Source organism: Eleutherodactylus coqui, chromosome 4 (genome assembly GCF_035609145.1).
Source record: "Eleutherodactylus coqui strain aEleCoq1 chromosome 4, aEleCoq1.hap1, whole genome shotgun sequence".
In the NCBI taxonomy this organism is placed as follows: domain Eukaryota; kingdom Metazoa; phylum Chordata; class Amphibia; order Anura; family Eleutherodactylidae; genus Eleutherodactylus; species Eleutherodactylus coqui.
In genome coordinates, this window is record NC_089840.1 from 152,065,810 (window position 1) to 152,092,772 (window position 26,963).

Genomic DNA, 26,963 nt, shown 5'->3' on the forward strand with positions numbered 1-26,963 from the left:
ATGTAGCAGCTACAGAGAACCAAGGGGCCACCATTTCTCTCTCAAGTGTCAGCAGCACAGCTGCCCTCGATAGGTGAATCTTTCCATCGATCAGCTGGGCCATTATAGGGTACAGGGATCATGATAGCCAAGTTCTGCTGACTGTTCACCATACGCCATCCTGTTCTGCTGCTCCCATATTAGTCCATTTATTCTTTTCTTCTTTGCTGACTTGTGACTGTAATGTCTTTAGTACATCAATGTCCAAAGTTTTATCAATGTCCAAATCATAGTCTCTGACTTGTGTGGTAAGTATCTTCTTTTCTTCTTTTTTTTCACGGCTTGAGGGCCGCTGCCTTTGCTGTGAAGTCTGCTAGGGCGTTGCCTTTTGCTTCTGCAGTGTCAGCTTTGGTATGAGCTTTCACCTTTAGGATTGCTACTTTGTCTGGTAGGAGTAGGGCTTTCATGAGGTTCTGTACTGCTACACCATTCTTAATGGGTTGTCCTACAGAAGTTAAAAATTGTCTGGCCTTCCATATTGGGCCGTATGCATACCTGGAATCAGTGTAAACATTTGCCGTCTTACCTTCTGCCACTCTACACGCCTCAGTGAGGGCCTTCAGTTTCGCTTCTTGTGCTGAGACATGCGGAGGCAGAGCTTCTGCTTTTAGGACATCATGTTGTGTGAATACTACATACGCGGTATGGAATCGGCTATCCTCACCTTGGTACCGTTAAGCTAACAGGAACAAATAAACTCTTTTTAGACACAAAAATCGCATTACTTTTACAAGACATATTTCTACAAAACAGTTCACACAAGACAGACATACATATAACCCAACAACACCATAACTCCAGGCCACTACAGAATAAGAGATTTTATATGCAGGAGTAAGCAGCTAATTGCATGCAGAGTTTTACACATACGCTCATTTAGATGAGGCCTTAGGTGACAGAAAAGCATGAAAGTCTTCTATAAAACCAGCTAGTAAGGGTGTGGGGTGGTTTTAAGGAAATTGAAAGAGTACAGTAAAGAGACATATAGATTTGAGATCCTATTAAGTATAGAATGTAAAAAGTAATTATAGTGATACATAAATCAAGAAATTGAGGTGGTGTTCAAAGAGACAAAAAATAAGGGTATTATTAACTCCTTAGTGACGAAGCCTGTTTACGTCTTAGTGACAGAGCCAAATTTTGGAAATCTGACATGTGTCACTTTAGCATAGTAAAGGTTTTGCATATCCAAGTGATTCTGGCATAGTTTTTTCGCCACATATTGTACTTCACGTAGGTGGTAAAAATAGACCGATAGAATTTGTGTATATTTATTAAAAGTGCCAACATTGGGAAAATGTTTGAAAAAAATGTTATTTTTTTTCCATTTTCAACTGTAATATCTCAAATATGTGCAAACATACTGTACAAATTTTTGCTAAGATATATGTTTCCATCTGTTTAATTTATTCTTGGCGCACATTTGAAAAATATTTTTTTTAAACCATTTAGGAGATGTACAAATTTAATATTGCTTATCAACATCTTGAGGATCAGTTTGTTTTCCTACACCAAGCCAAGATTGCAAAGGCTCATAGGTGTCAGAATGATAGACACCCCCACAAATGACCCAATTTTAAAAATTACACCACTTAATGTATTTTGAGCCTTAATGCAGTTTAGAGGAGAAAATATAAAATTTTATATTTTTGCAATTATGTCATTTTAAAGACATATTTTTTTCTATAGTGCACATGAAAATTAGCATTTACTCCCCAAAATAGATACACCTGTTTGTCCTGTGTTCAGAAACATACCCATTGTGGCCCTAATATTATGTCTGTATGCACAACGGGGCCCAAACCAAAAGGAGCAGAGGGTGGCTTTCATAACAGACATTTGCTTGAAGGTGACTTAGGCCCCATTGAATCATAGAATGGTAGAGTTGGAATGGACCTCCAGGGTCATCTGGTCCAACCCCCTGCTCAGTGCAGGATTCACTAAATCATCCCAGATAGATATTTGTCCAGCCCTTGTTTGAACACTTCCATTGAAGGAAAACTCAGCACCGCCCGTGGTAACCTGTTCCAGTCATTGATCACACTCGCTGTCAGAAAGTTTTTCTAATATCTAATTTGTGTCTCCTTACTTTCAGTTTCATCCCATTGGTTCTAGTCTTTCCTTGTACAAATGAGAATAGGGCTGATCCCTCTGCACTGTGACAACCCTTCAGATATTTGTAGACAGCTATTAAACCTCCTCTCAGCCTTCTTTTTTGCAAGCCAATCATTCCCAGATCCTTTAATCGTTCCTCATAGGATATGATTTGCAGACCTCTCACCATCTTACCTCACGTGATCTAGACTCTATGCTTCTCTTAATACATCAAGAATTGTGTTTGCCTTTTTTGGCTGCATTACATTGCTGACTCATGATCAATCTATGATCTACTAGTATAACCAAGTCATTTTCACATGTGCTGCTGCTTAGCCCAAAATTCTCCCATTCTGTAGGTGCTTTTTTATTTATTTTTTTCCCAGATGTAGGACTTTGCATTTTTCCATGTTAAATACCATTCTGTTAGCTGTCGCCCACTATTCAAGCTTTTCTAGATCTTTTTGAATACTCTCTTCCCTAATGTTAGCTATCCCTCCTAGCTTTGTGTTGTTGGCAAATTTGATCAGTTTCCCATCAATTCCCTCCTCCAGATCATTTATAAAAATGTTGAACAACACTGGGCCAAGGACAGAGCCTTGTGGTACCCCACTTGATACATTCTTCCACTTGGATGTGCAGCCATTTATGACCACCTTTGAGTATGATCACTCAGCCAGTTGTCAGTCCACCTAACAGTTGCCTTGTCAATCCCATATTTGGTCATTTTTTCAATAAGTATGGTATGAGATACTTGATCAAATGCTTTACTAAAGTAAAGATATATTGTAGCCACCGCATTTCGCTGATCAACCCAGTTGATGATTCTGTCATAGAAGGAAATTAGATTCGTCTGACATGACTTGTTTGTTACAAACCCATGCTGGCTCTGGTTAATTACTCCATTTTTATCCAAGTACTGCATGCATGCTGTTTAATCATTTGTTCAAAGATCTTTCGCGGTATATAAGTCAGGCTCACAGGCCTGTAGTTTCCTGGATCTACTTTTTTCCCCCTTTATGAAGATAGGGACAACATTTGCCCCTTTTCCCATCTTCTGGGGCTTCTCCTGCTCTCCAAAAACCTCGGCTGCTTCCTTTAGTATCCTAGGATGTAATTTATCTGGACCTTGAGACTTGAATTCATTTATGTTAGCTAAGTGTTCCCTCACCATCTCTCTGCTTATAGACAGACTGCATTCTTTTATTCCCCCAATAGTGCAGAAAAGATCAGTTGATGTTCCAGCTACTTTCTGAGAGAAAACAGATACAAAATAGGAATTTAAAAGTTCGAGCCTTCTTAACATAATTCTTAACTAATTCACCATTTTCATCTTGTAAGCATCTAATAGCATCTTTAACTTTTCTTTTGATATATCCCCCAAATCCTTTTTATTGCTTTTGGCCTCTGTTGGAAGCCTCAATTAATTATTAGCTTTAGCTTTTCTGACACTTGACCTACAGTTTCTGCAGACCGCATTATATTCTTCTTTAGATATCCCCCCCCCACCCTTTCCATTTGCTAAACAAGTTTTTCTTCCTTTTTAACATGTGTGCAAGTTCTGTGTTGATCCATCCCTGTCTCTTTAAATGCTTCCCATTCTTCCTTCTTTTAGGGATTGTTAATGATTGTGCTTTGAGAATCTCATTTCGCAATATTTCCGAACCTTCTTGGACATTTCTGTCCTTAAGAACATCCAGCCATTGGATTATTTTTACCCTGTTTCTGAGTTTAAGATTTGCGTTTCTGAAATCCAACCTTGAGGGTGGCTTCACACGAGCATGTGCGTACATAGGTGCATACATATGTTCGCACCCCTGTACGCGCAAAAACACGCATGTATGCAGGTCCGTGCATTGTCTTCAATGGAGCCACGGCTGCTGCCGGCGGCTCCATTGAAGACAATGGTCTGCTGGCACCCCGTAATTGTTTTTCAGGGAAGAGCTTTAATTATAAGCTCTTCCCTGAAAAACAAACATTTTAGTGTAAAAAAAATAATATATATATATATATATATATATATATATATATATATATATATATACTTACCTGCTGCACCTGCCACATCTGTGACAGATGCGGCAAAGGAATTCTAAATCCCCGCGGGGATGAAGAACACATCTGCCACATGCGGCAGATGTTTTCTTCATCCCTGCTGGGAATAAAGAATTCCCTGCTGCACCTGTCACAGATGCAGCAAAGGAATTCTAAATCTCCGTGGGTAATAAAGAATTTAAATCCACGCCTGCTCAAAGAACTGCTTTGAAGAGCCGGGGACAGAGCAGAGAGGACGCGGCTGAGCCCCGGCAGCTGAAGGAAAGTATGTTTTTTTTTACACTACCTTGCCCTGTTTTTCAGGGAAGGGCTTATACCTAAAGCCCTTCCCTGAAAAACAATTACTGGGTGACGGCAGCTGGATCCGCTACTGCAGCTGTCATCTGTGATAGCTGTGGTAGGGAATTCTTTATTCCCCGCAGGAATTTAGAATTCCATTGACGCATCTGTCACAGGTATAGGTGCAGCAGGGAATTCTATTTCCTGCGGGAATGAGGAAAACATCTGCCACATGCGGCAGATGGGTTCTTCATCCCGGCGCGGGACACGGCAGTGGCGTACAGGTAAGTATATTTTAAATTTTTTTTTACACTAAAATTGTTGTTTTTCAGGGAAGAGTTTATATTTAAAGCTCTTCCCTGAGAAACAATTATGGGTTGCTGGCAGACCATTGTCTTCAATGCATTCCCTATGGTGCACGCATGTCCTATTTTTGCAGGCGCACGTCTGTAAAGCATGGACATGTGAGCACACCCAGAAAATGCATTGGTTCTAATAGACAAGTGTTTTGTGCACGTGTATGCACCCTGAGGCCTTGGTCAGACGGGCTTTTTTTGCGCGATTTGCACATGCGCATGCGATCTGCGCATATATAGAACCATTGCTTCGCAATGGGATCGGTCACATGGCCACTTTTTATGCGGATGTCCGATAAATTATAGGACACGAAGAATCGCAGATCTCAGCTATCTGCGTTCTGAGATTCCTTGTGTTCTATATATGCGCTCAAAGGGGCCGGCGGCAGCAGCGCCGACCCCATTGAGAACATATCCTACAAAGATCATTCTCCTCTGCCACAGCTGTAACAGCTGTGGCAGAGAAGAACGATGTTCGTCCATTGAATTCAATGGAGTCGGCAATACAGCCGGCTCCATTGAAAGCAATGGGCTGCCAGCGAGCGCTGGATGAATTTTCGGGAAGGGCTTACAAATATAAGCCCTTCCCTGAAAAACATCCAAAAATGTGTAAAAATAAAAAAAATATATATTCTCACCTTGTCCCTGCAGCCGGAGTTCAGCCGCGGCCGACCTGCAGTTCTCCTGAACTGCTCTGTGTAGTATTCAGCAGGCGGGGATTTAAAATCCCCGCCTGCTGAATGGGCTGCCTCTGATTGGTCACAGCCCTCACCAATCAGAGGCAGCTCTCACTCACCCATTCATGAATTCATGAATGGGTGAGTGAGTGCTGCCTCTGATTGGCTCAGCGCAAGGACCAATCAGGGGCAGCTCTCAGCTATTGAATGATTTTAAATCCCCGCCTGCTGAATACTGAATTATACTTTTAAGCCCTTCCCGAAAATTCATCCAGCGCTCACCGGCAGCCCATTGCTTTCAAATTAGCCGGCTGTATTGCCAGCTCCATTGAATTTCAACGGGTTGGACAGCGCTCCTTTGATCAGGCCCGTTTCGCCGAAAACGCCGCTAGCTGCAGATTTTTCGGCGAATCGTCGGCCCAGTCACGCGATCTGTGGATGCGCATTTGTCATGCGATCCGCAAATCGCGGCAAAAAACGGTTGTCTGACCGAGGCCTGAGGTGTGAGTTTTCTCAGGCCTTCCTCCCCTTTTTGTCCAAAATTCAAGGATAGCATGATCACTACCTTCTAAGGTTCCAGCCACCCATACTTCCTCAACCATTCCCTCCCTGTTGGTAAGAATTAGGTCCAAAATAGCAGATCCCCTTGTTTTATCTTCTATCATTTGGAAGATAAAGTTGTCAGCAGGAGCAGATAAGAATTTGTTGGATCAATTACTTTTACTTGAGGAGAGATTCAACAAATGTCTGGATAGTTAAAATCCCCCATGATTACTATGTCATGCTTTTTTGAGAGCTTGGCCATCTGATGTACAAAGAGTTCATCAGTATCTATTGCTTGTCCAGGTGGCCTATAGTAAATACCTACAATGGTGTCCTTTCTGTTGTTCTCTCATGAAGCCTGGATACCTCTGTCATGTTGAAAATAAATAGACTTGCTTTACTTTCACCAAAAATTGGCCTATGTGGGTTTTCTGAGTGCTGCCACCCGTCTCAGAGCAGGAGACGTCAATCCTGGGTGAGTGACAATCTCCCAGATGGTCACTAATTTTTTATTTATATTTATATATATATATATATATATATATATATATAATATATATATATGTGTATATATATATATATATATATATATATATATATATATATATATATATATATATAAACTTATTTATACTATTGAACAATTAACTATGGTAATCTGGCAATGATGTGAGGATAAAAAAGTAAGAATGAGTTATGTGTAACCACAGATGTTTCAAGACTCTTCATTTATCCAGACCACTACTATTCCTACTAATACATGTAGGAACAGATGACACTGCATAAAAGGAACTTGCAGTTATCTGAAGAAACTTTGAGCGAGGAAAGTGAAGAAACTAGGAGCACAGGTGGTCTTCTCATCCATCCTCCCAGTGCTAGCTATGTGATAGCTAATAGAGATGAGCGAACGTACTCGTCCGAGCTAGATACTCGTTCGAGTATTAGCGTGTTCGAGATGCTCGTTACTCGTAACGAGCACCACGCGATGTTCGGGTTACTTTCACTTTCATCTCTGAGACGTTAGCGCGCTTTTCTGGCCAATTGAAAGACAGGGAAGGCATTACAACTTCCCCCTGCGACGTTCAAGCCCTATACCACCCCCCTGCAGTGAGTGGCTGGCGAGATCAGATGTCACCCGAGTATAAAAATCGGCCCCTCCCGCGGCTCGCCACAGATGCGTTGTGACATAGCTGAGGGAAAGTGCTATCGTGTTGGAGCTGCTGTAGGGAGAGTGTTAGGAGTTATTGCAGGCTTAAAGAACCCCAACGGTCCTTCTTAGGGCCACATCTAACCGTGTGCAGTACTGTGGAGGCTGCTTTTTGCAGTGTTGCACGTTTTTTTTTTTTTTTTTGTATATCGGCCGTGCAGAGCATTGCGCCCTGCAGTAATACTCCAGGGACAGAAGTGCTTAGGCAGGGAGAGCGTTAGGAGTTATTGTAGGCTTCAAGAACCCCAACGGTCCTTCTTAGGGCCACATCTAACCGTGTGCAGTAGTGTGGAGGCTGCTTTTTGCAGTGTTGCCCATTTTTTTTTTTTTAGTATATCGGCCGTGCAGAGCATTGCGCCCTGCAGTAATACTCCAGGGACAGAATTGTGGAGGCAGGGACAGAAGACATATATTATTGATTGAATATACGCAGTGGGCCTTTTGTAAAAAATATTGGGCAAAAAATCAATTTGGCCTGCCTGTCACTGTGCTCAGTGTTCTGGGTCCGTCTGTGCTGGGTGTAGTAGTTCTACAACAAAATCATACGCAGCCAGCTAAGTGTTACAGCAGGCTTGCGCCAAATTATTTCCTGGCGTTCCGTAAGCGAAGTCAGCCTCCAACCACAGGCCAATAAGCGGCACATTTAATTACAGCGTTCTGTTTCTGCATTACTGGTAATACAGCATGCTGAGGGGTAGGGGTAGGCCTAGAGGACGTGGGCGCGGCCGAGGACGCGGAGGCCCTAGTCCGGGTGTGGGCACAGGCCGAGCTCCTGATCCAGGTGTATCGCAGCCGACTGCTGCGGGATTAGGAGAGAGGCACGATTCTGGCGTCCCCACATTCATAGCACATTTAATGGGTCCACGCGGTAGACCTTTATTAGAAAATGAGCAGTGTGAGCAGGTCCTGTCGTGGATGGCAGAAAGTGCTTCCAGCAACCTATCGTCCACCCACAGTTCTGCGCCGTCCACTGCTGCAACTCAGAATCCTCTGGCTGCTGCTCCTCCTTCCTCCCAGCCTCCTCACTCCATGAAAATGAGACATTCTGAGGAGCGGGCAGACTCCCAGGAACTGTTCTCGGGCCCCTGCTCAGATTGGGCAGCAGTGGTTCCTCTCCCACCAGAGGAGTTTATCGTGACTGATGCCCAACCATTGCAAAGTTCCCGGGGTCCGGGGGATGAGGCTGGGGACTTCCGGCAACTGTCTCAAGACCTTTCAGTGGGTGAGGAGGCCGATGACGATGAGACACAGTTGTCTTGCAGTGAGGTAGTAGTAAGGGCATTAAGTCCGAGGGAGGAGCGCACCGAGGATTCTGAGGAAGAGCAGCAGGACAATGAGGTGACTGACCCCACCTGGTTTGCTACGACTACTGAGGACAGGTCTTCAGAGGGGGAGGCAAGGGCAGCAGCAGGGCAGGTTGCAAGAGGCAGTGCGGTGGCCAGGGGTAGAGGCAGGGCCAGACCGAATAATTCACCAACTGTTTCCCAAAGCGCCCCCTCGCGCCATGCCACCCTGCAGAGGCCGAGGTGCTCAAAGGTCTGGCAGTTTTTCACTGAGAGTGCAGACGACCGACGAACAGTGGTGTGCAACCTTTGTCGCGCCAAGATCAGCCGGGGAGCCACCACCACCAGCCTCACCACCACCAGCATGCGCAGACATATGATGGCCAAGCACCCCACAAGGTGGGACGAAGGCCGTTCACCGCCTCCGGTTTGCACCGCTGCCTCTCCCCCTGTGCCCCAACCTGCCACTGAGATCCAACCCCGCTCTGAGGACACAGGCAGTACCGTCTCCTGGCCTGAACCCACACCCTCACCTCCGCTGTCCTCGGCCCCATCCACCAATGTCTCTCAGCGCACCGTCCAGCCGTCGCTAGCGCAAGTGTTTGAGCGCAAGCGCAAGTACGCCGCCACGCACCCGCACGCTCAAGCGTTAAACGTGCACGTAGCCAAATTTATTAGCCTTGAGATGCTGCCGTATAGGGTTGTGGAAACGGAGTCCTTCAAAAGCATGATGGCGGCGGCCCCGCGCTACTCAGTTCCCAGTCGCCACTATTTTTCACGATGTGCCGTCCCAGCCCTGCACGACCACGTCTCCCGCAACATTGTACGCGCCCTCACCAACGCGGTTACTGCCAAGGACCACTTAACAATGGACACGTGGACAAGCACAGGCGGGCAGGGCCACTATATCTCCCTGACGGCACATTGGGTGAATTTAGTGGAGGCTGGGACAGAGTCAGAGCCTGGGACCGCTCACGTCCTACCCACGCCCAGAATTGCGGGCCACAGCTCGGTGGTGGTATCTGCGGCGGTGTATGCTTCCTCCACTAAACCACCCTCCTCCTCCTCCTCCTCCAACGCAACCTCTGTCTCGCAATCAAGATGTGTCAGCAGCAGCAGCACGTCACCAGCAGTCGGTGTCGCGTGGCGTGGCAGCACAGCGGTGGGCAAGCGTCAGCAGGCCGTGCTGAAACTACTCAGCTTAGGAGATAAGAGGCACACGGCCCACGAACTGCTGCAGGGTCTGGAGAGCAGACCGACCGCTGGCTTGCGCCACTGAGCCTTCAACCGGGCATGGTCGTGTGTGACAACGGCCGTAACCTGGTGGCGGCTCTGCAGCTCGGCAGCCTCACGCACGTGCCATGCCTGGCCCACGTCTTTAATTTGGTGGTTCAGCGCTTTCTGAAAAGCTACCCACGCTTGTCAGACCTGCTCGGAAAGGTGCGCCGGCTCTGCACACATTTCCGCAAGTCCCACACGGACGCTGCCACCCTGCGCACCCTGCAACATCGGTTTAATCTGCCAGTGCACCGATTGCTGTGCGACGTGCCCACACGGTGGAACTCTACGCTCCACATGTTGGCCAGGCTCTATGAGCAGCGTAGAGCTATAGTGGAATACCAACTCCAACATGGGCGGCGCAGTGGGAGTCAGCCTCCTCAATTATTTTCAGAAGAGTGAGCCTGGTTGGCAGACATTTGCCAGGTCCTTGGAAAGTTTGAGGAGTCTACCCAGATGGTGAGCGGCGATGCTGCAATCATTAGCGTCACCATTCCTCTGCTATGCCTCTTGAGAAGTTCCCTGCAAAGCATAAAGGCAGACGCTTTGCGCTCGGAAACAGAGCCGGGGGAAGACAGTATGTCGCTGGATAGTCAGAGCACCCTCCTGTCTATATCTCAGCGCGGTGAGGAGGAGGAAGAGGAGGAAGATGAGGAGGAGGGGGAAGAGACAGCTTGGCCCACTGGTGAGGGTACACATGCTGCTGGCCTGTCATCCTTTCAGCGTGTATGGCCAGAGGAGGAGGAGGAGGATCCTGAAAGTGATCTTCCTAGTGAGGTCAGTCATGTGTTGCGTACAGGTACCCTGGCACACATGGCTGACTTCATGTTAGGATGCCTTTCTCGTGACCCTCGCGTTACACGCATTCTGGCCACTACGGATTACTGGGTGTACACACTGCTCGACCCACGGTATAAGGAGAACCTTTCCACTCTCATACCCGAAGAGGAAAGGGGTTCGAGAGTGTTGCTATACCACAGGACCCTGGCGGACAAACTGATGGTAAAATTCCCATACGACAGCGCCAGTGGCCGAAGGCGCAGTTCCGAGGGCCAGGTAGCAGGGGAGTCACGGAGTTCAGGCAGCATGTACAGCACAGGCAGGGCAACACTCTTTATGGCCCTTGACTGCTTTATGGCTCCCCAGCAAGACTGTGTCACCGCTCCCTAGTCACGGCTGAGTCGGCGGGAGCACTGTAAAAGGATGGTGAGGGAGTACGTAGCCGATCGCACGACCGTCCTCCGAGACGCCTCTGCCCCCTACAACTACTGGGTGTCGAAGCTGGACACGTGGCCTGAACTCGCGCTGTATGCCCTGGAGGTGCTTGCTTGTCCTGCGGCTAGCGTCTTGTCAGAGAGGGTGTTTAGTGCGGCTGGGGGAATCATCACAGATAAGTGTACCCGCCTGTCAACCGACAGTGCCGACAGGCTAACACTCATCAAGATGAACAAAGCCTGGATTTCCCCAGACTTCTCTTCTCTACCAGCGGACAGCAGCGATACCTAAGCAATACGTAGGCTGCACCCGCGGAAGTAAGCATCGTTCTGTATCCCCATCAAAAACGGGGACATTTTTGCTTCATCAATCTGTGTATAATATTCCTCCTCCTCCTCCTGCTCCTCCTCCTGAAACCTCACATAATCACGCAGAACGGGCAATTTTTCTTAGGCCCACAAGGCTCAGTCATATCATTTTTCTAAACAATTTTTTATACGTTTCAATGCTCATTAAAGCGTTGAAACTTTCACCTCAACCAATTTTTATTTTAACTGGGCTGCCTCCTGGCCTAGTTACCAATTAAGCCACATTAACCAAAGCGATTAATGGGTTTCACCTGCCCTCTTGGTTGGGCATGGGCAATTTTTCAGAGGTACATTAGTACTGTTGATACACCAATTTTTGGGGGCCCTCGCCTACAGTGTAATCAAATTAATTTTTAGCCCACCTGCATTACAGCTGACGTTACATCAGCTGTGTTGGGCACTGCAATGGGATGTATTTATGCACCGCCGGTGGCTTCCTGGCACCTACCCATGCTGTGGGTCCACAGGGAGTTGTAAATGCATCTGTGTCCACTTCTAAAGAACCCCAGTCTGACTGGGGCATGCAGTGTGGGCCGAAGCCCACCTGCATTAAACATGACATTATTACCTCAGCTGTGATGGGCAATGCAATGGGATATTTTTATGTACCGCCGGTGGGTTCCAGGGAGCCACCCATGCTGTGGGTCCACAGGGAGTTGTAAATGCATCTGTGTCCACTTCTAAAGAACCCCAGTCTGACTGGGGCATGCAGTGTGGGCCGAAGCCCACCTGCATTAAACATGACATTATTACCTCAGCTGTGATGGGCAATGCAATGGGATATTTTTATGTACCGCCGGTGGCTTCCTGGCACCCACCCATGCTGTGGGTCCACAGGGAGTTGTAAATGCATCTGTGTCCACTTCTAAAGAACCCCAGTCTGACTGGGGCATGCAGTGTGGGCCGAAGCCCACCTGCATTAAACATGACATTATTACCTCAGCTGTGATGGGCAATGCAATGGGATATTTTTATGTACCGCCGGTGGGTTCGAGGGAGCCACCCATGCTGTGGGTCCACAGGGAGTTGTAAATGCATCTGTGTCCACTTCTAAAGAACCCCAGTCTGACTGCGGCATGCAGTGTGGGCCAAAGCCCACCTGCATTAAACATGACATTATTACCTCAGCTGTGATGGGCAATGCAATGGGATATTTTTATGTACCGCCGGTGGGTTCCAGGGAGCTACCCATGCTGTGGGTGCACACGGAATTCCCATTGCGGAGTTGTACCTGCCTGTGACTATTTATAAAAAAACGCGGTCTGACTGGGGCATGCAGACACCTTGACAGAATGAATAGTGTGTGGCACATAGGTTCCCCATTGCTATGCCCACGTGTGCAGCTCCTGATGGCGGTGGCACAGGATTGTATTTCTCATTGCTTCTGTACAGCATTGTGGGCTATCGCCACGCCCCTTTTAAAGACGGTCGCTGCCTAGCCGTGCCAACCCTCTGCAGTGTGTACTGCGGTTCCTCCTCATGGCAGACGCACTTATAAATAGACATGAGGGTGGCGTGGCATGAGGGCAGCTGAAGGCTGCGCAGGGACAGTTTGGTGTGCGCTGTGGACACTGGGTCGTGGGGGGGGGGGGGGGGGTTGGTCAGCATGTAACCCAGGAGAAGTGGCAGCGGAGTGTCATGCAGGCAGTGATTGTGCTTTGTTGGAGGTAGTGTGGTGCTTAGCTAAGGTATCCATTGCTAATGAGGGCTTTTCAGAAGTAAAAGTTGTTGGGGGGGGGGGTCCACTCTTGCCGCTATTGTGGCTTAATAGTGGGACCTGTGAACTTGAGATGCAGCCCAACATGTTGCCCCTCGCCTGCCCTATCCGTTGCTGTGTCGTTCCCATCACTTTCTTGAATTGCCCAGATTTTCACAAATGAAAACCTTAGCGAGCATCGGCGATATACAAAAATGCTCGAGTCGCCCATTGACTTCAATGGGGTTCGTTACTCGAAACGAACCCTCGAGCATCGCAAAAATTTCGTCCCGAGTAACGAGCACCCGAGCATTTTGGTGCTCGCTCATCTCTAATAGCTAACACTGGAGAAGATAGAGAGTGGATTCAAAAAGATCTAGACAAGCTTGAGCAGTGGGCGGCAACTAACAGAATAGTATTTAACAGGGAGAAAATCAAAGTCCTACATTGGGGCAAGAAACATGAAAAAAAGCATATACAGAATGGGAGGAATTTAGCTAAGCAGCAGCACATGTGAAAAAGATTTGGGTATACTAATAGATCATAGATTGAACATGAGTCAACATTGTGGTGCAGCAGCCAAAAAAGCCAAACACAATTCTGGGATGTATTAAGAGAAGCATAAAGTCTAGATCACGTGAGGTAATTATCCCCCTCTACTCCTCCTTGGTCAAACCTCATCAGGAATACTGTGTCCGGTTCTGGGCGCCCCAATTTAAAAAAGACATAGACAAACTAGACCACTGAAGCCTGTGATTGGCTGCAGCAGTCTGTTGACATATTTATAGACTGACAACAAATGTGGCACTGGGGCTGCAGGGAGCAGGATGAGTATAAAGTACTGTGCAAAAGTTTTAGGCAGGTGTGGAAAAATGCCGCAATGCAAAAATTAAAATAAAATAGAAGTGCTAATAGTTTTTTGATCAATTTACAAAATGCAAAGTGACTGAACAAAAGGGAAATCAAAATCAAATTATTTTTTGGTGTGACAGCTCTTTGCCTTCAAAACAGCATCAGTTTTTCTAGGTACACTTGCACACAATTTTTGAAGGAACTTGGTAGAAGGATTGTTCCAGACATCTTGGAGAACTAAGCACAGATCTTCTGTGAATGTCGTCTTGCTCCAATTCTTCTGTCTCTTCATGTAATCCCACACAGACTGGATGGTGTGAGATTAGAGCTCTGTGGGGTCACATCATCACTTCCAGGACTCCTTGTTCTTCTCTATGCTGAAGATACTTCTTAATGACATTGACTGGATGTTTGGGGTTGTTGTCCTGCTGTAGAATAAACTCGGAGCCAATCAGACAGCTTCTATTTTTGAAAAAATTCTTACTTTGCAGCATTTTTTTCCCACCTGCCTTAATCTCTTACACAGTACTTTGTTATTTTATTATTTTTAGCTATCTGGTTTAAAAAATAAATTCATAAATTCTCTGAAAGCTCCTTTAACATATACAAAGAAGTTGTTACAAAAAGAAAGCGTATTATATAAAATAGCACATCTAATAAATCAAGAGATCAAATACATTCCTCTCATGTTGTTGATGACTTTTGAATATAGTTTGATTATTTGTCACCAAACTGGTAAATGGGTACATTCATATAGATGTTTCTTTTGTACTATGATTCACAGACTTGCTCTTTCTGACTTTTTAGGATCTGGCTGTGGAAAAAAGCTGCAACAGAGTTTCAAGGTTCCTCAAAGAATGGATCTTAAGGGAGCAGCAGGTGAAGAGGGAACACAGAAGAAAAAGAAGAAGCCTTTAGTACCCCCCGCTCCACGCCCTCCCCGTTCCTTGTTTTGCTTAGGACTTAAAAATCCATTCAGAAAAAGCTGCATAAGTATTGTAGAATGGAAGTATCCTTTTGACAAGCAAATTATTGAGTGATTACAAATAATGCAAGCTTATTTATGTCGCAACTAGAGATGAGCGAGCACCAAAATGCTCGGGTGCTCGTTACTCGGGACGAAATTTTCGCGATGCTCGAGGGTTCGTTTCGAGTAACGAACCCCATTGAAGTCAAAGGGCGACCCGAGCATTTTTGTATATCGCCGATGATCGCTAAGGTTTCCATTTGTAAAAATCTGGGCAATTCAAGAAAGTGATGGGAACGACACAGCAACAGATAGGGCAGGCGAGGGGCTACATGTTGGGCTGCATCTCAAGATCCCAGGTCCCACTATTAAGCCACAATAGCGGCAAGAGTGCCCCCCCCCCCCCCAACAACTTTTACTTCTGAAAAGCCCTCATTAGCAATGCATACCTTAGCTAAGCACCACACTACCTCCAACAAAGCACAATCACTGCCTGCATGACACTCCGCTGCCACTTCTCCTGGGTTACATGCTGCCCAACCCCCCCCCTGCACGACCCAGTGTCCACAGCGCACACCAAATTGTCCCTGCGCAGCCTTCAGCTGCCCTCATGCCACGCCACACTCATGTCTATTTATAAGTGCGTCTGCCATGAGGAGCAACCGCAGGCACACACTGCAGAGGGTTGGCATGGCAAGGCAGCGACCCTCTTTAAAAGGGGTGGGGCGATAGCCCACAATGCTGTACAGAAGCAATGAGAAATATAATCCTGTACCACCGCCATCAGGAGCTGCACACGTGGGCATAGCAATGGGGAACCTATGTGCCACACACTATTCATTCTGTCAAGGTGTCTGTATGCCCCAATCAGACTGCGTTTTTTTATAAATAGTCACAGGCAGGTACAACTCCGCAATGGGAATTCCGTGTGCACCCACAGCATGGGTGGCTCCCTGGAACCCACCGGCGGTACATAAATATATCCCATTGCAGTGCCCATCACAGCTGAGGTAATGTCATGTTTAATGCAAGTGGGCTTCGGCCCACACTGCATGCCCCAGTCAGACTGGGGTTCTTTAGAAGTGGACACATGCAGTTACAACTCCATGTGGACCCACGGCATGGGTGGCTCCCTGGAACCCACCGGCGGTACATAAATATATCCCATTGCAGTGCCCAACACAGCTGATGTAATGTCAGCTGTAATGCAGGTGGGCTAAAAATTAATTGGATTACACTGTAGGCGAGGGCCCCCAGAAATTGGTGTACCAACAGTACTAATGTACCTCAGAAAAATTGCCCATGCCCAACCAAGAGGGCAGGTGAAACCCATTAATCGCTTTGGCTAATGTGGCTTAATTGGTAACTAAGCCTGGAGGCAGCCCAGTTAAAATAAAAATTGGTTCAGGTGAAAATTTCAACGCTTTAATGAGCATTGAAACGTATATAAATTGTTTACAAAAATGATATGACTGAGCCTTGTGGGCCTAAGAAAAATTGCCCGTTCTGCGTGATTATGTGAGGTTTCAGGAGGAAGAGCAGGAGGAGGAGGAGGAATATTATACACAGATTGATGAAGCAAAAATGTCCCCGTTTTTGATGGTGATAGAGAACGATGTTTCCATCCGCGGGTGCAGCCTACGTATTGCTTAGGTATCGCTGCTGTCCGCTGGTGAAGAAGAGAAGTCTGGGGAAATCCAGGCTTTGTTCATCTTGATGAGTGTAAGCCTGTCGGCACTGTCGGTTGACAGGCGGGGACGCTTATCAGCGATGATTCCCCCAGCCGCACTAAACACCCTCTCTGACAAGACGCTAGCCGCAGGACAAGCAAGCACCTCCAGGGCATACAGCGCGAGTTCAGGCCACGTATCCAACTTCGACACCCAGTAGTTGTAGGGGGCAGAGGCGTCACCGAGGACGGTCGTGCGATCGGCTTATGTACTCCCTCACCATCCTTTTACAGTGCTCTCGCCAACTCAGCCTTCACTGGGGACCAGTGACATAGTCTTGCTGGGGGCCATAAAGCTGGCAAAGGCCTTGGAGAATGGTCCCCTGTCTGCGCTGTACATGCTGCCTGATCTCTACGCCTCCCCTGCTACCTGGCCCTCGGAACTGCGCCTTCTGCCACTAGCGCTGTCGAAGGGAAGTTTACCATCAGTTTGTCCACCAGCGCCCTGTGGTATAGCATCATTCTGGAACCCCTTTCCTCTTCGGGAATGAGAGTGGAAAGGTTCTCCTTATACCGTGGGTCGAGCAGTGTGTACACCCAGTAATCCGTAGTGGCCAGAATGCGTGTAACGCGAGGGTCACGAGAAAGGCATCCTAACATGAAGTCAGCCATGTGTGCCAGGGTACCTGTACGCAACACATGGCTGTCCTCACTAGGAAGATCACTTTCAGGATCCTCCTCCTCCTCCTCTGGCCATACACGCTGAAAGGATGACAGGCAAGCAGCATGTGTACCCTCAGCAGTGGGCCAAGCTGTCTCTTCCCCCTCCTCCTCATGCTCCTCCTCCTCAACGTGCTGAGATATAGACATGAGGGTGCTCTGACTATCCAGCGACATACTGTCTTCCCACGCCTCCGTTTCCGAGTGCAAAGCGTCTGCCTTTATGCTTTGCAGGGATCTTCTCAAGAGGCATAGCAGAGGAATGGTGACGCTAATGATTGCAGCATCGCCGCTCACCATCTGGGTAGACTCCTCAAAGTTTCGAAGGACCTGGCAGATGTCTGCCAACCAGGCCCACTCTTCTGTAAAGAATTGAGGAGGGTGGCAGCGTCCGTCTTGGAGTTGCGGAAATGTGCGCTGACCCGGTGCACCTTTCCGAGCAGGTATGACAAGTGTGGGTAGCTTTTCAGAAAGCGCTGAACCACCCAATTAAAGACATGGGCTAGGCATGGCACGTGCGTGAGGCTGCCGAGCTGCAGAGCCGCCACCAGGTTACGGCCGTTGTCACACACGACCATGCCCGGTTGAAGGCTCAGCGGCGCAAGCCAGCAGTCGGTCTGCTCTGTCAGACCCTGCAGCAGTTCGTGGGCCGTGTGCCTCTTCTCTCCTAAGCTGAGTAGTTTCAGCACGGCCTGCTGACGCTTGCCCACCGCTGTGCTGCCATGCCGCGCGATACCGACTGCTGGCGACGTGCTGCTGCTGACACATCTTGATTGCGAGACAGAGGTTGCGTAGGAGGAGGAGGAGGAGGAGGAGTGTGGTTTAGTGGAGGAAGCATACACCGCCGCAGATACCACCACCGTGCTGGGGCCCGCAATTCTGGGGGTGGGTAGGACGTGAGCGGTCCCAGGCTCTGACTCTGTCCCAGCCTCCACTAAATTCACCCAATGTGCCGTCAGGGAGATATAGTGGCCCTGCCCGCCTGTAACCGCGTTGGTGAGGGCGCGTACAATGTTGTGGGAGACGTGGTCGTGCAGGGCTGGGACGGCACATCGGAAAAAGTAGTGGCAACCGGGAACCGAGTAGCGCGGGGCCGCCGCCATCATGCTTTTGAAAGCCTCCGTTTCCACAAGCCTATACGGCAGCATCTCCAGGCTGATCAATTTGGCAATATGCACGTTTAACGCTTGAGCGTGCGGGTGCGTGGTGGCGTACTTGCGCTTGCGCTCAAACAGTGGCGCTAGCGACGTCTGGACGCTGCGCTGAGAGACATTGCTGGATGGGGCCGAGGGCAGCGGAGGTGAGCGTGTGGGTGCAGGCCAGGAGACGGTAGTGCCTCTGTCCTCAGAGGGGGGTTGGATCTCAGTGGCAGGTTGGGGCACAGGGGGAGAGGCAGTGGTGCAAACCGGAGGCGGTGAACGGCCTTCGTCCCACCTTGTGGGGAGCTTGGCCATCATATGCCTGCGCATGCTGGTGGTGGTGCCTCCCCAGCTGATCTTGGCGCGACAAAGGTTGCACACCACTGTTCGTCGGTCGTCAGGCGTCTCTGTGAAAAACTGCCACACCGTAGAGCAGCTTGACCTCTGCAGGGTGGCATGGCGCAAGGGGGCGCTTTGGGAAACAGTTGGTGGATTATTCGGTCTGGCCCTGCCTCTACCCCTGGCCACCGCACTGGCTCGGCCTGTGCCCACACCCTGACTTGGGCCTCCGCGTCCTCGCCCGCGTCCACGTCCTCTAGGCCTACCCCTACCCCTCAGCATGGTGCATTACCAGTAGTGCAGAAACAGAACGCTGTAATTAAATGTGCCGCTTATTGGCCTGTGGTTGGAGGCTGACTTCGCTTACGGAACGCCAGGAAATAATTTTGCGCAAGCCTGCTGTAACACTTAGCTGGCTGCGTATGAATTAGGAGGACAACTACACCCAGCACAGACCCAGAACACTGAGGACAGTCAAAGGCAGCCCAAATAGATTTTTTTTCCCCAAATGTTTTTGCAAAGGCCAACTGCCTATATTCAATAAATATGTCTTCTGTCCCTGCGTCACCACTACTGGCCCTGGAGTATGTACAATAACTGTAGACTGTTGCACTGTGGACTGGAATGTGATGTAACAGCCAACACAGAGCCAGGAAATAATTTTGCGCAAGCCTGCTGTAACACTTAGCTGGCTGCGTATGAATTAGGAGGACAACTACACCCAGCACAGACCCAGAACACTGAGGACAGTCACAGGCAGCCCAAATAGATTTTTTTTCCCAAATGTTTTTGGAAAGGCCCACTGCCTATATTCAATAAATATGTCTTCTGTCCCTGCGTCACCACTACTGGCCCTGGAGTATGTAAAATAACTGCAGACTGTTGCACTGTGGACTGGAATGTGATGTAACAGCCAACACAGAGCCAGGAAATAATTTTGCGCAAGCCTGCTGTAACACTTAGCTGGCTGCGTATGAATTAGGAGGACAACTACACCCAGCACAGACCCAGTACACTGAGGACACTCACAGGCAGCCCAAATAGATTTTCTTTCCCAAATGTTTTTGGAAAGGCCCACTGCGTATATTCAATAAATATATGTCTTCTGTCCCTGCCTCACCACTACTGGCGCTGGAGTATGTAAAATAACTGCAGACTGTTGCACTGTGGACAGGAATTGTAACAGTGTAACAGGACGGTGATGTAACAGCCAACACAGAGCCAGGAAATAATTTTGCGCAAGCCTGCTGTAACACTTAGCTGGCTGCGTATGAATTAGGAGGACAACTACACCCAGCACAGACCCAGAACACTGAGGACAGTCACAGGCAGCCCAAATAGATTTTTTTCCCCAAATGTTTTTGCAAAGGCCCACTGCCTATATTCAATAAATATATGCCTTCTGTCCCTGCCTCACAATATATGTCTTCGGACCCTGCCTCACCACCACTACTGGCCCTGGAGTATGTATAATTACTGCAGGGCGCAATGCTCTGCACGGCCGATATACAAAAAAAAAAAAGTGCAACACTGCAAAAAACAGCCTCCACACTACTGCACACGGTTAGATGTGGCCCTAAGAAGGACCGTTGGGGTTCTTGAAGCCTAAAATACTCCTAACACTCTCCCTATAGCAGCTCCGGCACCAACAGCACTTTCCCTCCTCTATGTCAGAACAAATCTGTGGCGAGCCGCAGGAGGGGCCGATTTTTATATTCGGGTGACACCTGATCTCGCCAGCCACTCACTGCAGGGGGGTGGTATAGGGCTTGAACGTCACAGGGGGAAGTTGTAATACCTTCCTTGTCTTTCTATTGGCCAGAAAAGCGCGCTAACGTCTCAGAGATGAAAGTGAAAGTAACTCGAACATCGCGTGGTACTCGTCACGAGTAACGAGCATATCGAACACGCTAATACTCGAACGAGTATCAAGCTCGGACGCAACCTTAGGCCACTTTTGCACAGCCGCTTGTAAAAACGCTGTTTTTTTAATGCATTGTTCACTGCATTTTCAGCTGCATTGAGAGGTATTTTTGACAGCGTTTCACTGCGTTTTCAGCTGTGTTTTCAGCACAGTTAAAAACGCAACCAAGCAAGCTGATAATGCCAGAACTGAAAAAATGCAGTAACCACACTACCACATTTTCAGCAGTACTAAAAATGTACCCCATTCATTACAATGGGAAAGCATTGCATTTTAAAATGCAGAAAAGCATGAAAGTAGAACATACAGCGCTTGAAAATCGCAGCATTTTAGCGCATGTCTGAGAAGCTCCATTGGAATCAATGGTAGCATTTGGCAGCATTTAGCGCTGCGCTAAAAGCACTGTTTTAAACGCTGGAAAAAAATGTATGTGTGATAGTTGCCTTAATATTTTGTATATTTTAGTTTTTTTAGGGTTTTTCTGACAGTTGTGCAAAGAATATAGAAACAAAAGGTGTAATAAACTATTATTACCATCCGCACTATCAAATATAAGGGGAATGACAAATGTACAAGGGTTGTTGTAGTAGGTAGCAATAGTTGAAATAGTTTCCTTAAATGTAACATAAAAAAATAATGATTAAAAAAATCAGCAAAATGCATATAGAACAATTCACTCATAGATAAAGTCCTAAAGTGCCGCTGTATAAAACCGCAGCAGAGAACCAAGAGGGTCTGGCAAGTAGAGCTCAGGGGCTATAGGTGGCTTCACACGAGCGTGTGCATACGCGCGCACAAAAACGTCTATTATAACCAATACATTCTAACCAATACATTCCATACAGTGTGTTCACATGTCCGTGTTTTACAGGTGCATGCCTGTAAAGATAGGACATGTGTGCACCATAGGGAATGCATGCATTGCCTCCAATTGAGCTGCGGCTGCTGCTGGCGGCTCCATTGAAGGCAGTGGTCTTTCGGCACCCCTTAATTGTTTTTCAGGGAAGAGCTTTAAATATAAGCCCTTCCCTGAAAAACAACCATTGTAGTGTAAAAAAAAAAAAATTATATATACTTATCTGTCCGCCGCTGCTGTATTCCCCGCGGGGATGAAGGACACCTCTGCCATATGTGACAGATGTTTTCTTCATCACCGTGGGGAATAAAGAATTCCCTGCTGCACCTGCCACAGATTTGACAGATGCAGCTAAGGAATTCTTCATCACTGCAGGGAATAAAGAATTCCCTACCACAGCTGTCACAGATGACAGCTGCCATAGAGGATCCAGCTGCCGGCACCCTGTAATTGTTTTTCATGGAAGGGCTTTAAATGAGGCGCTCAGCCAATCACAGACAGCTCTCGCCTGTCATTCTTTCAGCGAGAGCTGCCTGGGATTGGATGAGCACCTCAGCCAATCAGAAGCAGTTCTTTCAGCAGGCGGGGATTTTAATTCCCTACCTGCTCAAAGAACTGCATTGCAGAGTTGGGGACAGTGCAGAGAGAACGCGAATGAGCCCCGGCAGCTGAAGGAAGGTAAGTATGTGTTTTTTTATTTTTTAAACTCGCTTGCCTTGTTTTTCAGGAAGGGCTTATATTTAAATCTCCCCTGAAAAACAATTACAGGTGCCGGCAGACCACTGCCTTTAATGGAGCTGCTGGCAGCAGCTGCGGCTCCATTGAAGGCAATGCGCACCTGCATACACGCGTGTTTCTGAGCGTACAGGGGTGCGCACATATGTTCGTACCTATGTACGCACAAACACACGCTCGTGTGAAGCCACCCTTAGACTATGGATACATGCAAATCTTTTAGGATGGAAGTTAACTTGTTTCAGTAAAAGCATAATCATGTGACAATGAGTGAAATCTCTGCATATATAGAACGCACAATGCAGTTCATTGTGCACATTTGCTGTAGTCCCTAACACTGAGTAACAAGGTATTACTGTTCTGAAAAAAAATCCAAATACTGTAACTGGAATTGGCTTTTTAACCACTTTTTTACATGATCTCAAAGTAGCATCTCTAACCATACTGGTATGTGATCATTCATATTATAGCTTAAGCAAACAAGGTAATTCTCTGGATTTTTGGCACGTGAAACCTTTCCAACGTTCCTGTAGATTCATAGAATCACAGGATCTAATTGTTTAGACATCTAGACTGACTAGAGTTTTGCTAAATTGGTGGCTACATAGCAAATAGCAGAACCAAGTTCGTATACCTGCTTGTGAAGTGTACATATAAAACAAAATGGATGTAAATCAATTTATTATTATATGCAGAAAATGCAAATTTTCCGCACATTGACTGATTTCTAGACCTTAGAGAGATCAACTTTTTCAGTGTGGAATTTTGCACTTTTCTTTTACATAAAATAACATTCCTCTGTCTTTTTAATTCCCATCACCCAATAATGCCACATCCTCCTTGACAGTTGTTATAGGTGTGATAAGCACAGACTGCATGATAGCGATTAGAGATGAGCGAGCACCAAAATGATCGAGTGCTCGTTACTCGAGTCGAACTTTCAGTGATGCTCGAGAGTTCGTTTCGAGTAACGAACCCCATTGAAGTGCGACTCGAGCATTTTTGTATCTGACTGGTGCTCCGCTAAGGTTTTCATTTGTGAAAATCTTAGCAAATCACCAAAGTCATTTAAAAAACACAGAAATGGATAGGGCAGGCGAGGAGCAACATGCAGGGCTGCATTTCGGGCTCCGAGGTCTCACTATTAAGCCACAATAGTGGCAAGAGTGAGCCCCCCCCCCCCCCCGCACTGTCAGCATAAAGATCGTTATCCTCTGCCACAGCTGTAACAGGTGTGGCAGAGAACGATGTTAGCCCATTGAATTCAATGGGCTAACGGCGAGCGCAGGATGAATTTTTGGGAAGGGCTTAAAAATATAAGCCCTTACCTGAAAATCATCCTAAAATGTGTAAAAAAAAAAAATGTATACTCACCTTTCCGCTGCAGCCGGAGTTCAGCCGCGTCTGGCTGAATGAGCTGCCTCTGATTGGTCACAGCCTCACCAATCAGAGGCAGCTCTCACTTACCCATTCATGAATTCATGAATGGGTGAGTGAGTGCTGCCTCTGATTGGCTCAGCGCAGGGACCAATCAGGGGCAGCTCTCAGCTGATAGGCTCACAGCTGTGGCAAAAGAACACAATGTTCTCCTATTGCTTTCAATGGGGCCGCAGCTGCTGCCAGCAGCCCCATTGACACCAAATGGATGCTAGCAACAACTGCAGTGATTTTTGGGGAAGGGCTTTAAATATAAGCCCTTCTCTGAAAAATCATCCCTAGGTGTGGGGAAAAAAAATTTACTCACATAGCCACGCTGTCCGGGCTCCGGCGCATCTTCGCTCTGGCACCCCCAGCAGTGTTCTGAAGCATTTTTCCTGAGCAGGAAAATGCCATTCAATGAATAGCTGAGCACTGCCTCTGATTGGCTGAGTGCTGTGACCAATCACAGGCAGAGCACAGCTGTCGTTCATTGAATGGCTGAGCACTGCCTGTGATTGGCTGAGCACTCAGCCAATTAGACACAGCCCTTTCAGGAAAGAGCTTCAGAGCACTGCTGGGGAAGCCAGGGACAAGACATGCCTAAACCCCGTCAGCGGCGGAGAGGTGAGTATATATATTTTTTTAATTTTTTTAAGCAGCTAGGGATGATTTTTATGGAAGGTCAAATATTTCAAGCCCTTCCCCCGAAATCCCTGCGGGGTTTGCCTTCATCCTATTGCTGTCAATAGGGCGGCAACAGCGCCGGCCCCATGGAAACCAATAGGAGAGCTTTGCAAACCTGTGGCAGGAGATTCTTTCATCCCCCTGCAGTCCCCTCATCACTGAATACTGCGACAGTGCTGTCACAGTGTTCAGTGATGAGGTGACCTTCACGGAGCATTTGCTCCAGTGAACGCGCAAATTCTTATGCACAAACTTTCCTGTCCACGTGTTCTCCACATAAGCAAGGAGTGTATTTTTTTTGCACACATACATGCGCACAAATACACGCTCATGTGAATCAGGCCTTAGAGAGGGTAGCAAAAAGTTGTCACATTCCTTTTAGCCTAATTCCCACGTCCGGATTTCCACCGCGTAAAAAGCGGCAGAAATCCACAGCGTTTCACTGCAGCTATTTGGTTTTATTGAACCTAATAGCAAAATGAACATGCTGCAGAATTCCACCGTGGAACTGTGCAGCATGAAATTACCCGCAGCATGTCCTATTTGCAGCGGGAGTATGTGCGGACGGCTTCCATTGTAGCACAGCGGAAGTATAGCGTGAATACGCACCCCACCCACCGCCGGCGCATCATGCGCTGTACTGCACATGTGCACTGGAGCGTCATGCAGGACTTCGTACAGCGGATCCAGAGGTAAGTATGGGGTCTTTGGGGGTGGACGCCATGACGCCATGACGCCATGACGGCAGTGTGCATAAGGCCTTTAAAACATTTTTCTTGTGTTTAGATATTAATCCTACCTAATTGTTATACTGCCTCCTGGTGTTCCTTTCATTCCTTCTCGGCAAGTCCACCTCTTGTGGTCTCACATGCTCAGTAGTCCCATCACCTGGATCCTTTTATTTACATACATCAGAGTGATATCTGCTATTGTGGCTAGCTTGAACACTTTCTTTGATATTGTTGGATGTCATGTTTTACAAATGTGCTGTATGTTCCTCCAATACAGTCTTTCACCAATCGATTTATTCCAACACAATCTTTAATGAATCAGTAGAACCAAGAAATGTTAAGTGGGGGGGGCAATAAAATGAGGAAAGATGGATCAGTTTTTAATACTAATCAAAGATAAATACTAAGGGGCTCTTCACATGGTACGGAATTGTTCTGCAGGACACAGCGGAATTTGTGGCTGCAGAAATTTGACCAAAATCAGCATGAGTTTGGTGTGGAATTTTCCACAAGACACCAAATTCACTGTGTCCTATAAAACAATTCCATCTTATGTGAAGAGCCCCAAGGGGAGATGAACTCAACAGATTTGCAGAAGCTAAAGTCAATCTTGTGAACATGAACTGTGAATAATGCACATAAGTCTTGCTCGATCCAGTTTGAGTATTATAAGATCTTCAGGTGCATTATGCACCAATAATAACGTCAATTAGTGTACATTAAAATATAGTTTTTTCAATGCAGTTTAAATCACTCTATAAAGTTATGTTATAAAGTAATATATATTCTGTACTTCCTTGTCTATAACACATTGGCACATTGTTGATATTTATTTGTTTTTACAATTCTATTTATATATTCAGTAACTTATTTCCTTTGACTCTTTTGACACCAGACCATTTGAGATGATCATTCTCCTCACAATTTTTGCAAATTGTGTGGCACTAGCAATCTATTTACCAATGCCAGAGGATGATACAAATGCAACAAATGTAGTCTTGGTAATGATATGTTTCACTCATCTGTAATGTATAATATATATATTAGATTTTCTTAGAAATACGTAATTGATTTCCATTCGCATTGCTAGGCATACACAGCTATTTAGTTAATATACTTTATTTGCAAATTGTACTGGGAAAGGAAGAAAGTAATCCTACGACTTGCCCTGACATGAGCATGAGGCCTAATCTTTTCCTGGGACTTCTGCAATGAACTTTAGGTTTAGCTGTAGATAGTCCACAGGCTACAACTCTCCTCAGCGAGTCTGTCAGCACTCCACTCTGCTTTTAAAGCCAGAGGTTGGATTCAAATTTTTGAACAGGTTCTTTACTTGACTGACTAAAATATGCTTTTGTGGTACTCCTAGCATGAGACGCCGCAGAAACATTTCCCTCAATTAATAATCCATTAAAAGAATTACAATACTCAAAAAATATATATTATTGTAATCATGAATACTAGATACTAAATACGAGAACAAAGTTCATAACATAAATACAACACCAGAACCAACCTCAGTAAAAATACACAGCACCAGAACCAAACTCATAATATAAATACAGTACCAGAACCTGGCTTAGTACATAAATACAGCACCAGAAACAACTTTGGTACATCAATAAAGGGATACATTGCAATTTCAGGTTTGCTTCAGCTATACAAGTTTGTAGCATGTGAAATAACACCTCCTAGTACAATAGTAGACCTGAACAATAGTAAATAAATGATGAGAGTCGTTGGTTCACAGAAAAGAATGCTACCTCCCAGTATCACTCTACAGACCATACAGTGACTACAGTACTGATCAGACACAGATAATATAGTAACAGCATGTA

General features: G+C 46.7%; 1 protein-coding gene across 1 annotated transcript in view; it reads left to right on the forward strand.

Annotated features, from left to right (window-relative positions):
* Positions 1–26,963, forward strand: part of CACNA1S (calcium voltage-gated channel subunit alpha1 S) — a 1,022,072-nt gene that overhangs the window by 71,120 nt on the left and 923,989 nt on the right. The window contains exons 2-3 of the mRNA XM_066600322.1: positions 14,750–14,951; positions 26,021–26,126. Of these exons, the coding sequence (XP_066456419.1) occupies positions 14,800–14,951; positions 26,021–26,126 (258 nt within the window). The 5' untranslated portion in view covers positions 14,750–14,799. The remainder of the gene's footprint in view (positions 1–14,749; positions 14,952–26,020; positions 26,127–26,963) is intronic.